At 37.0% G+C, this 12964-nt stretch overlaps 1 protein-coding gene across 5 annotated transcripts in view; it reads left to right on the forward strand.

The window, feature by feature from the left end:
• COL28A1 (collagen type XXVIII alpha 1 chain) overlaps positions 1-12964 on the forward strand; it is a 70892-nt gene that overhangs the window by 35809 nt on the left and 22119 nt on the right. For all 5 annotated transcript variants that reach the window (XM_076331458.1, XM_076331454.1, XM_076331455.1 and 2 more), the window contains 5 exons: positions 373-444; positions 1089-1157; positions 3878-3946; positions 8259-8327; positions 10500-10568. In XM_076331458.1, coding sequence (XP_076187573.1) covers positions 373-444; positions 1089-1157; positions 3878-3946; positions 8259-8327; positions 10500-10568 — 348 coding nt within the window. The remainder of the gene's footprint in view (positions 1-372; positions 445-1088; positions 1158-3877; positions 3947-8258; positions 8328-10499; positions 10569-12964) is intronic.

Here is a 12964-nt window from a genome sequence, read left to right on the forward strand (position 1 = left end):
ATTGGGCAGTAGAGATTTCCTAAAAATTCAGTACAGAGTTTTCATAAAGTTAGGAGGAGGCGAATTATCTCAGTATGCTGATAGGGAGAGAGAAGGAGCTAAGAGAAATTAGGTGACTAGTTAGATATCTAAATATGAAATTAAAAGCCTGGAAAGATGTATTAGTAGACAGACAGCTTTTATCTCACACCTGGTTAAATTTAGGACATTTGGAGCAGATTCTAGAACTGAGTGGGATTTCAGTTGGAGTGGAGCATCTAAATACCTTTCTAATTATGGGCATCATTATCATTGTGTTTTTGGGTTTTTGTGTGTCTCCCAGTTGTGAATGAGTCTTTGCTGTGATTGAAAAAAAAGGTTTGTTTTCGTCAGGGTGACCCCGGAGAAAAAGGATCCCAAGGACTGATTGGTTATAAAGGAGTACAAGGCCCAGCTGGACCAAAAGTAAGCTTGTTCCTCCAGGGTAACCCTTCACTTTGTATTTTATAAAAGAGTCTATGGAATTTATGTAATGTACAAATTTCTCAAGCATTTGATGCTTGGAGACTTAACAGAACAAAGGAAAAGCAGAAATATTCCATCCTCTGTCCTGAATGACACAAAAGTCCCAAGGAGAAAAAGAATAGGTAAACATGTAATTACAGACCTTGTAGTTATGCATGAGCACTGAGAAGCTAAATTAAAGTTGTCCAAGTGATTCTAACATGAGCATTTTGCAGATTTTTACTTTGAAACATTAACTTTCTATTATAATATTTTGTGAGTAAGTACCCCTCTGAATGATAAGGAAATTTAAATAATACAAGTGTTCTGGTTATTCCATTGGCTTTATAAGCCAGACACAAAAAATTAATAAAGTTAAAAAATCAAAACCACAGTTCAACCAATAGTTATTTAAAACATGAAACTTAGACCAGCTTTCACAAGAACAGTAAGTTGATTTATGGTTTTTCCCAAATATTGTCTATTTTGTAGATAGTTCTATATTGTAGATATTTTTATAATATAAAGTGTTGGAAAAACTTTTTGCTACTTGTGCAGAAAATGAAACTGTCTGTTTAAATCTAGATGATACCATTTTGTAACAGGGTGAACCGGGAGAGAGAGGACCACCTGGTGTCGCTGGATCATCTATTCAGGGACCTGCTGGACCAAAGGTGATTATCTGCTATGTGTTTGCTGGAGACCAGAAATAGGAAAATTTCTAGTGCACGTTTTTGTCAAAATTAAAAGAATATAGGTTAAAGAAGTTAAAATTCCTTGTTGTAGTAACAAAGATGACTGAATTTTAGAAATAAGGACTGAAAAGTACTAAAAAGTAACAGAGAGTGTTTGGGGCCCCTTTAACAGGATGCTGAACTTAGTAGTGTAACTGCCTCCTGAAGCCATTTGTTAAAGAAAAAAAATCCTTATTACATTTCTGTTGTGTTTTGGCCCCTCCTGTGAAATTAATCACTTTGAAGTCTGGTTTTTTTTTCAAATTTACTATGCATTTTGTTTCTTAGACTAAAGATTTCCTCAATGTGGCAGTAAATCCCTGCAGGAATGTGTCTATGTATAGTTCTAGGGAGTTATATGCTGAACTAGATGATTTTTTGGAGATGAATGTTTGTATGTCACTTCCAAGTGAACAGCTGGCCTGTAGATACTACTTTAAATGAAATGTCATATACGAGATAGCTAGAGCTACATCCACCTCATTTTCTTTATGGGGAAAATGTACCTGAAATGGGTGGGACTTGTCCTGCTGAGTAAAATAAGCGGATTCAGCAACAGTAAAGATAACTTTGAAGGTTTTAAAAACACAGTTGCTGTTTTTATAATATGTCAGCTAACTTCAACTTTAATTGATGCTTTTCAGCTTTGGTGATAGTTTTTAGGGTAGATAAATCACTAATGTACATCCTATCCCTCTGAAGTAACTTCATCCCCATTTTTCTTCTTCCTTAAAAATATGTGTGCCCCGACACACAAGCACATGTAGGTATTGTACATACAATGTACTCATCAGCCTGGCAACAGGACATCACAGAGGGCTAGGATGTGGTTTGGACTTGTTTGTGCATGGAGGAGGAAGGAAGAAGGGAACGCAAGAAGCTCAGGGTACACCTCAATTAAAAACGCAACCACAGAGAAAAAAGAAAGGAGAGGATTGTGGGGTGCTCATATATCTTGCATTGGTTTAAAACCATAATAATGTGCCAAACTTTATGTCAAGAAAATATAAGTGGCATGCTATAAGGCACAACTTGTATGAAGACAGGTTTCACTACACCGGTCTCCCTTCTTCACATTTTCCTGGTTACTGTGACTTTTTTGAATAGACCAGTAAGTGAGTCAAGGTTGTTTATTGATAAAATTCATGCTGAAAAATAAGAACTTTGTAGACTTTATTGCCTTTTTCACTCTGATTTTATTCTGTTCAGTACAGCTCATAGCACTTTCGTAGCAGACTGGCCACGATCCAAAATCCCCTGGAGTCTGTAGGAGTTTTTCCAAACTTTTTACTAAATTTTAGATCAGGGCTTTTACGTGCAGTGGCAGATGCGAGAAAACAAGTATTTTGGGTAATTATAAAATGCTAGTTGATTTTTAGAAAATATACAAAACTGTCTCTTTAGCTCCATAATAATTTCTTTGTTTAAACAAATATCTGCTACGTTTCTGACAATTGCTCAATAATGTAACAGGCTACACAGGTCCGTTTCCTCTCTCCACTGTGGAAGTACAATGATTACTAGTAATTGTGTTCTTGGAACATCCTGGTATCTGCAGTAGTGAAGCCAGACATTATAAATTTCTAATGCAGGGAATCTGCATGTTTTTCAAAGCTGGGAGTTATCATGGTCTGAGGTCTTTTTAATACATCTGCAAGTATGTGATGTAGTAGTGGGTAATTGCTAGAGGTCTTAACTCCTGGACAGCCATGGTTGTGTCCACTGGAAATTTATTTATTTTAAGCTACACCCGTGTTTGGGGACTAGAGTTTTATTTCCCTTGACAGCCATTATGCTGTTACTAATATGGAGACAGTAACATTAGATAGCTGTTTTTTCTCATATTCCTTTCTCATGGTTACAGCTGCTCGGTGGTTTTGATAGAACATTTGGTCTGCATTCCCTAGTGAATGTTTCCTGAAATAGTGCCTGTCCTTCTCACTAGTGTTAAAAATTGCAAAAGTTTCATTGAAAATTGAAATTTTCTTTTTAAGATCCTTAATGTAAAGTAAAACTTCTGTTGCCATAGATTAAACACTAGAAGGAGCCAAATTTTGCACTGTGAAGGGATAACATGAGGAACTTGAATTCTAAGCCTGACTGCTTTCCAGAAAAGCCACTGACAGAGCTAAGATTACCAAACAGTTGTACTGGGTAATACTTGAGGAAAAACTGAAGTTTCTTCCTGGGTCTTCAGACTGTGGAGCTTGCAGTTTTGAACTGCTGCGCCATTGCATCTGTAGCCTTTCTAAACATACTCTGTGTCAGCACTTGTCTTTGAATTTCTTTGCTGTTCTTCATGTGCTCTGGCAGAAGCAAGGTTATGCAGCCTTGCTTGTGTGGGCAAAAGCAGGCAGAAGCCACAGGTGAATCTGGCCGCTGAAACTGAATTATGATATTCAAGCTTCAGTTGAAAACTAAAGCTGTCAAGTTATTCGTCAAGGCAGAACAAACTCTTTTACACAGTTGCAGAGAAGCAAAAGTATAAGAGGTCAGAATCAAGGTAGTAAAAGCTTCCTCAGGAAATACTGATTTCATATTACCTAGCTCAATAATTGTCACTGTCTGAAAGAATTGAATACTTGTTCTTTTCTGTAAAACTTCGGAAATTAAAACTGAAAATAATGAATATGGTTTTGGATTTGTTTCTTTTTGGATAGGGGGATCCAGGACCCAAGGGGCCACCAGGAGATGATGGACTTCCTGGAAATTCAATAATGGGACCAACGGTAGGAGTTTTTAGACAAAAGATGGAAAATAAAGAAACATGAGACATATGCAAAACTCTTGTGAAAACGTAGAAACCACTTGAACAACTTTTTCAGGAAAGTAACTGACCAATTCTTCAACTTTTCCATTTTTCCAGGTTAAGTCTATTTTTAAAAATAAACTTACTATCTTTTCAAAGAAGAAGCACAAAATAGATTAAATAACTAGTCCAGTGTATCTCACCCTGTCAACTTCCCTCAGGAAGTCTTCATTAGGAAGGTAGCGCTTCAAATTCATCTTCACCTTTCATTATCTCATGTGGTTTTTTATACCTCCCTATGGGCAATATGCTCTTTAGTGAATATAAACTGAGAGGTATTAGTTATTTTAACAGTGGTGTTTCAGTATTACCAGCCTTGCACATTCAAAAACATAAGTAAGATCTGAAATAAAGAATTTAAAAAATAGATCTTTTGGAAGTACTTATTTGCATATAAGTTACAGAATAGAATTTACTTGGTTATATCCTTTATATTTCTAACTTCAACACCAAGAATGGAGTACAGTAGTCTGTAGCAGGATTGCTGTGCTCACTGTTTGAGCCTTTAGTGGTTAACTGGCAAGATCAACACACAATTGAAAGACCAGAGGTTAAACTGAGGGTTCAGTGGTAACACAGAGATTGCAGTCTTTGCTAAAGTGGGAGACTGAAAAATTCTCCCCTGTAGTACATGTGAGTTTCCCCCTTGCCGGTGGGAAATAAGTTAGAGGAAAAGGATATAGATTAATTTGCAAAGGATTAAACTTGTGGGGTTTTATCACTGCTGAACAGTGAAGTGACCTTTTCAAAGAATGGTTCTCTCTCTCCTGTTTCTTAAGTGGTAATAGTAGTTCAGGATGACTGTTAGATACATAAAATTATGACTGCTTTTTCTCCTTGCATAATGCATTACAGTTGTCAGCATGGAATTTTGTCTGATATTTTATCACCAAATTACTCAAACCCTTAAGTAGGGTTTTTCCTGAGCTCCTTGGAATTGTCTTTCATTTAACTAATCAGAATAATATGGCGTCATTAGAAAACAGTGCCACTCACCTTTCTACGTTATTTAAGAACAAACTGAAAAGCGCAGCCTGTAGAACAGATCGCATGTCCTCTACTGCAAAAACTGGATATATTTCCTTTTACTTTGCAGCTTTCACCTCCTCCCCTCTAAGGCATTTTATGATACCATATTGTACTTCTGTCAGTAATGATCTGAATTGAAACTTTCTGTAAGCCTCTGCCACTTGTGATAAGGGCATAGTTCAGGAAGACTTCCTTCAGTGTTTGGGAAAGGTACCATTTTGTGATCTCCTTTCCAGACTGAAATCAGGAATCTTCTTTAGTAAACCTCTTTTTTTTTTTTTTCCTCACATTTACCATGTCTGCACATAAAATGTTCCACTCAATTCCACTGTTTCACTTCTTGGGAATATAGTTGATAGACCCAAATTCAGAGACCAATGAGTTTATATGTACCTAACACAACGTAGTTCAAAATAAAGCAACTTAATGCAATAACTTTTGTGTGATAACAACTTAGGAATACCAATAATGCTTTATTCCTGGCTTGACAGACTTCTACCAGTACACCTACCAGAGGATGCTGAATAGCACATTGATACACAGGCATTCAGTAGCTTGTATTTTTGAATTTTCAAAAACTCTAAATTTATTTACTTTGTCTATAATCTAGAATGCTACTTCACTCTGTTTTTCTTATAAAAAGAAGTGATGAACATGACTTAATTGTCCAGTCGTATACTTAATCATTTAGGTTTTGATTATGGCAGTTGTTTTTTTTCTTAACGGTGAACATGGACACCAGATTTATGTTTATATTCTGTTTATCTTTTTTTTGTTTTTTTTTTCCTTTGGAAGAGTGTAGAAGCAACTATCTCTATATTACTGCTTCAGAAAATGACTTTAAAGCATGCCCTGGAAAGGTTGGCAAAGTAGATGAATTAATTCAGCATGCCATCTGTGACATCAGTGGCACTTGCCTTGTTTGCCAGTGCACTGACCTAAGTCACTGTGAGTCACTGTGATTGTCTTTTGCAGACCCCACAAAACTGTGGGAAGCGGTAATCACAGAATTGCTCCTGGACCATCTCTTGTGTATTTTCAATGCAGCGATTAAAAAATTTAAAACTAAATAATCTGGACTAGAGAACTGTTTCTTATAGCAGATTTGGCCGTAGATTTGACTTAAGTAGATTTATAGCTGTGTTACTAAGGGCAAAACCAGCCACTTGACAAAATCTCGATTCTTACAGAAGAGAATGTGTTAACTGTATTTGGTATTTACAATGGTCTGCTAAGATTAAATGAAAACATCTGTTTGGCCATTTTTTACTGTAGTGGAATTAGAAGTAAAAACAGAGATGAACTCATGATCCATGGTTTCCTTTCTTGTTAAAAAAAAGTTATTAAACATTTCTCAAACATTTCTCATTTTATCCGCAATTTAAGAACTATGGATATTAAGAATGGGGAAAAGGTAAAATGTGCTTTCCATTATAAAGCTATTTATGAACTAGAAGCACACTTGTTTAAATCTTCACAGAACTGGATCAGAATTCCATAATTTGAAAATTAGGAAACATGAACATCTTCCAGGGCTGATGCAGTTTGAATCTGGTGGTCAGGTTGTTTTTAAAGTCTTCCAGTGAAACTATCCCTTTGGACTGGAGAATAGCAGAGATTCATACAAGAGTGACCTACCATGTACCATTTTCTTTAAGCATAAGGCATGCTTGCATCCCTGTCCCAAATTCCATCTTAAAGTGGTTTCAGGGTTTCATCTTAACCAGAACATTGAGTTTACCTTGTCTTTCTTTGTTCACTTCCCTCCTAATCTAAACCTGTGATGTATATCTTTAGGAGAGCCAAAGCAGCTCTTTCATTTTTCCTTGACAGGGCTAAATTGGTTAAGAAGATCTGATTGCTTGTGTCTATGGTAGAGACATTCATGGGACAGGAAATTTGGACCCAAAGTCTTTTTTTGTTGGATATCTAACTAGAATATGAATCGGTTTGTTCTCCAGTCATGGACACTGTATTCAGACAGACCAGCTGCTGAGATCTGAGCTGCTATCAGGACGCCATTCATGGTTTCTTGAAGCATTGTGTTATTGCAGAAATTTCCAGGCACAATGCACTGATGAAACAGCAGTTTTCAGTCATTTGTAGTTTCTTTTTTGTGACTGTTTATTTTTACTGGAATAGACAGGGAAGTATTTGCTATTTGTATGTAATTGTTCTTCAGGATATGTTATCTGTATGTATATTAACAACTGACCCTCCAGCACTCTATAGGAGAGTCCATTTCCATTTCTTGGTTCTGTGGGACTGAGTGAAGGGTGTACGCTTCTCCCTGTATGGCCATATACATACCGTGCTTAGAGTGGGGTGGATGTGTGACCTACAAGTATCAGTAAGGATTTCCAACTGGCGGTGCTGTCATGTGAACGTCTACTGTACAGACTGCCAGCATATCTTGAGGGATACCTCAAAGTAATATGTTTTCTTTCTTGGTTCTGTGAAGAACAGTCTATTGCAAGCTCAGTTAATTTTCTCATTAAATGTCAGGAAAACGATCACTGGAATGAGGGAAGAGGAAAAGATCGCTATTTGCTTCTCTTCTGGTCGTGAAAGGAAGCATTGAAGTTCTGCAAACGCACAAATCTTTAGTGGGAGTCAGTGGAAGAGTCAACAGAAGGAGTGATTGTCTCCTGATACAGAGCATTTTAGGCTAAACTAAGAGAAATTACATTTTTCTTATAACCAGTTGTATTTCTTTCTTTTACTTCTTTCCCTTGTAGAATGCAGTTTTGCTTTACTGTATGAGAGAACCAATGTGATTACCCAGAAGCGCAAAATGTGCAACATATGATAACTTAAGGCTGGCATATTATGGTTCAGTATTGTTAAATTCATTGTTCAAATGTCAGGACTTACCCCCAAAGTCATAAAAGTTTAACTTTTTAAAAATAAATTTAACTTTGTATTGGCTGAAGATAAAGTCAATGTTCTGAAGATTTCTCTCTGCAACTACAAATCTAGAAATTAATAATTTCCTAATGAGAACTCCTGTTCTTCTGAAATCTTAATTTGATCAACTGAAGCAACAATAAAAAAGCACAAAAATTTCTGAGCTTTGCGAACAAATTGCAAGAGCTGGTAACTGCTATTCTGTATTTCCAAAAGGATATTAAATAGTTTCCTTACATATTTGTTAATATGATCCAGATACTGGCACGATGCCTGACTCACTATTTTGTATTTAGGGTAACCGGGGACTACCTGGTCTACCTGGACCCCGTGGAGCAAAAGGCGATGGCCACAAAGGTGAAGCTGTAAGTACAATTTTAATTCTGTACTTTGTGTTCTACAAAAAAATGAATTACTGTGTGATAACTCAGTATTTAGTTACTTAACTAAGTGCAATTAATCTTCTCTTTCATCCTTTAGCTAATTTAAATATTTCATATATATTGTGAAGTCCTTTCCTGTCCTAGATACAGTGCCAGTTCTACAGGCAGTCGGAACTGGATATAAACTGTTCTCATTTCAACATCATGAAAGGGATACCATGTAATTCCATAAAAATCTTCATGGCTGCTCATACATGTTTAATGTAATCACTGCTTTGAGTTCTTTTCCTTCCCTCCTTCCCTCCCTTTTCTTTACTGTTCTTTGTTCAAGATCTCTAATAACATCTGCTTGTCCAAATCTTGCAGCCTTCAATTCCTTGGTTTTTCAGCTGCTTTTCATACCGGGGGGTTAAATCCTCTTTTTTGAAGATTTTCTCCCTCCTTGCTTTTCTGATGGTTAGCTCCAGAGGGGGTTAATGCCTGAGTATTCCAGCTGGCACATTCCATTATAAGGGCATATCATCCTATATTTCAGTCATCCAAAGCCACACAGACATGTTTGACCAACCTTTCACTAGAAAGTGAAAATACTGTTGCCATCCTTCAACCACCACATGTCAAACTTCCATTAGCACTATTTTCTTTATGTCTGTAATCCAGCTTTATTTCAAACTACAACCACAAAGGCACTCCCAAATACACTGAGGTGGGACCTGAGTGCTTCCAAATAAGTCACAGCTCAGCTCCAATTTCCTAGCATTCAAACTGATCCTGGGAACATCCTTTGGGATCAGGATTAGTTCAGAGGGCATTCACTCAGAATTCCTGGTGTAATGCCATGTACCTGACACATTTCACAGCACGTAGGGACACTAGACCAGCTCAAGACTCCTTGGAGGGTCAAGGAGTGCCAGGAACGGACCCAGACCCATTAAACAGAGGACAGGCAAACAAATGAAAAAACCCTACTATCATCCGAAATAAAAATGAAAAGCAAATGCAAAGGCAATCATGAAGAAGGCAGTGATGCAAATAGATGACTGACAAACCTTTAGTAGGCCTTAAAATGTCTTATAGGAACTGAAGTTTTAAGCTTTACAAGTTAAGATATATGTTTAAACTATATGAAAAAGAAGTATTGGTAGATACAGAATCAAAGAGGTCAGTGAGAAGCTGAAAACTTTTCATTTCTAATTAATCAAAGAATTCAAGAGAAGCCTGGTTTGGTAACCATTGATTAATAAAACTATACAAGTGCTGGTTGTGGTCTACCCAGTCACAGGATGACAAACTTAGGTGTATGCGCTTCCTGCATTTCTATTAGTGACTAGACAATAAAAAAAAAAGAGCTTTGCTCTGCAGTAGTATTCCTGAAATCATGTCTATTCTAGGATTCCCATCTGCAACTGCCATAAGAGTCATGCTTCTCTGTAACTCAATCTCAGGCTTCAGTAAAAGTTGGTTGTGTTTCTCCCTGCCACATGAGTACACGTCCTTGAAATGTGTGGAGGTTCTGTGGTGCTGTAGCATGCATCTTTCCCCTTCTCGGGCCACCTTTCCATGCCCCATGATCTGGAAAGACCAACTTCATAAACCACTGGCGGGCATGGACAAGATTTATGTAGTAAGTCTCTGTAGTGTGATGGGGCAAAGACGTCTGCCCTAGGAATGCTGAAAGGTAGGCTGGGGATGCCTCCAACAGTATGAAGGGCAGCTGAAGGGGCTGTGGCGGATTGAGCAGGGAGTTCAGGAGAACAGACTATCAAACACAAATACACCAAAGTCTGTTAGGGTTACCCAACCCCCAAATTTAGATGGATTAGCTCTGGTATCCCAGATGTGTAATATCTGCAGTGTATGAATCATGGAGCAATGTCTGCTTTCTCATGGGTTTCTCTGAGCTGAGAACAACTCCAATGTTCTTAAGTCAAGATCCGGACTTTTTTTCCACCACTCTGGTAGTCTTTTCAGGTTTCCACCCAGGACTGAGGATGACTGTTGCTCAGTACACATCAGAAATGTGAAGAATTTGACAAAATAGAGCAAACCCAAAGAGATTAGTAACTATTGCTGAAATTCCCTTCTTTGTTGAAGAACACAAGTACTCTTCCTTTAGGACAACTACTGACATGCTTTATTCCTCTGCTGTACCAGGGACCTCCAGGACCAGCAGGCCCCCCAGGACCAGCAGGCCCAAAAGGCGTGGGAGATGCTGGACCAAAGGTACTTGTACAATGGTAGTACATGCATCTGACTAGCAGACAAGGTAGACAAACATCTTCCGAAAAATGCATTAGATTAGAATAGCATATATATGACAAAATGCTGCGATCTCATCTCTCACTTTCAGTTAGAAGAAAAGCTTGTGATAGACTTTTCTGCCATGATAGATACAAACCAGTTCTTGGTTTATCCCTAGATTTGATGCAAATCTGCAGGTTTTCCATACATCCAAAGACCCAGGATGTTTCTAGATGCTGGAGTTTCCATGTGGAAGTCAGAATCCAACACAGGTAGAGTATTGCCTAATAATTATGCACTTCCTTTCTCCTGCAGAAGTGCAAGGGACAAGGCCCCAGAGGAGTCAGGGGAAATGTTGGTTACGTGGAACTAGTGAGATGATAGTTTTAAAGTTCCTAGAAATGGATTCCTAAGAGAAGACTATAAACCTTCATCTAAAATCAATGAGTTTAGAGGCAAAACTCGGCAGAAAAACAAAACAAAACAAAACAAAACAAAACTGATAAAGGGATTAGAAACACAACACTGAAACACTTCCAAGTTTTCTTCATAAAACACAGAATAGCTAAAGTGTTATAAAGTTCTAAGCAGTATGTAATTCACCTAAAAAGTCGCATTGTAACTACTATGTTATAAAAAGTTGCATTGTAACTACTATGTTATAAGAAGTTGAAAAAAAGAGACCTAAGACTAAAATCATACAAGAAATTGCTTTAAAATATCCCACAGAGTGGTTTTATTAATGGTGTCCTCATTACCTATGTGAAATAGGAAACGGGCAGCCTGTCGCAGGGGAAAGCAAAATAAATAACGCCCAAACAAGTTTTTTCCCAAACAGAAGGAACTTTCAACTTCAGTTCCCAGAACATGAGAATTCCCATTTAAAATAAACAACAACAATAACCTCTTAAAAACATATCCACAATAAAGGAAACACTGAAGGACATTCATCCTTAGAATGACCTGACCTTAGAATGACCATGGAATGGCCTGACAATGGGATCTGGGAAACCTGGCTTTGTGCTCCTATTCTGAATTACCGCTTCTCTATACAAGACATTTCACATAAAGTAATGCAAGGTCTGGCCCATGACACAAACTACTAAAGAAATAAAAGTAATTTCAATTATGTTATTCAATATAGACTTACAGCAAATACATATGGCTAAACTAATTAGATTTTTTTATATGAGATTATATCCTTTCCAAATAGAGATACCAGACTTGATATAATACAGTCTTATAAGACATTTTTCTTGGTACTACAGAAGAACATTCCATTAAAACCCTAGAATCTTGTATGAAATTATTAAGGCAGATATTGATAAAAATGTAACTTATGACTACAGAATGTCTAGGGGCATCGTTATGTCTGGAATTCCCCCTTGCTTCCTAAACGCGTAATTCGGGAAAGTAGTTTTTCCCAAAGAAAAGGAATTGGAAGGTCATGTCAGGTAATCAAATAAGATGATCTCCCACTGTGACGCCATGGTTGAAAGATTACAAACCCCAGAAATATAAATCAGAATTTCAGTGGGAATATAGGGGTTTAATATAAAGAAATCTGAGTTAAATCCAAAATGGAAATAGAAGATTTTATTTTTTTTTTAAGTGAAAGGAAACCACTAGAATAATTGCAGTGAAGTTTCTCGCAACTGGAATTTTTAAAATCAATGTTTGCGGTTGTGTTTCTGAGAAGTATCACAAATATATAAGGTATACAGAAATGCACTTAGGAAAATCATAGTGCCTGGCTTATGTGAGAGATCAAAAAGTGGGTCACAAGTCCTTTTTGTTCTTCTAATCATGAATTCATGTAATTGCTGGGGCAAGCAATTCTTTGGCTGTATAATTCCAAAAGTTATTTTGGAATTATGTAGTAATTAGTAATTAGTAATTTAGTAATTAGTAGTTAGTAATTAGTAATTTAGTAATTCTGAAAGTTCCAACCCAGATCATGAATGATGGAGGTACAATATGGTATCATAAAAAGCGCTAGAGGGGAGGAGGTAAAAGCTGTAAAGTAGAAGAAAATATATCCAGTTTTTGCAGTGGAGAACGTGGAATCTAGTCTTTTTATCACAGTTATTCTTAAACCACTGTAAGTCTTGTGATACAATAATGTATATTTAATTAAATCATAGATTAGCTATTATAGTACTTACTGTTTTCACTTTCAGCTCTAAGTGATGTAAATCATTGCCAGTTGAAGCAAGTTGTTCATATTCCTTTATAAAGACTTCAAATCCTTACTTGTCAGTCTCTTCTCCACCCATGAACAGCATAAGAAGTATTACCATCCCTCCAGATCTGGGGGCTGAAGTATGTTCATGGTACTAGTAAAGGAGGTTTATTGGTAGTATCTTTTTGTGGAGGAA

This window comes from Aptenodytes patagonicus, chromosome 2 (genome assembly GCF_965638725.1).
Source record: "Aptenodytes patagonicus chromosome 2, bAptPat1.pri.cur, whole genome shotgun sequence".
In the NCBI taxonomy this organism is placed as follows: domain Eukaryota; kingdom Metazoa; phylum Chordata; class Aves; order Sphenisciformes; family Spheniscidae; genus Aptenodytes; species Aptenodytes patagonicus.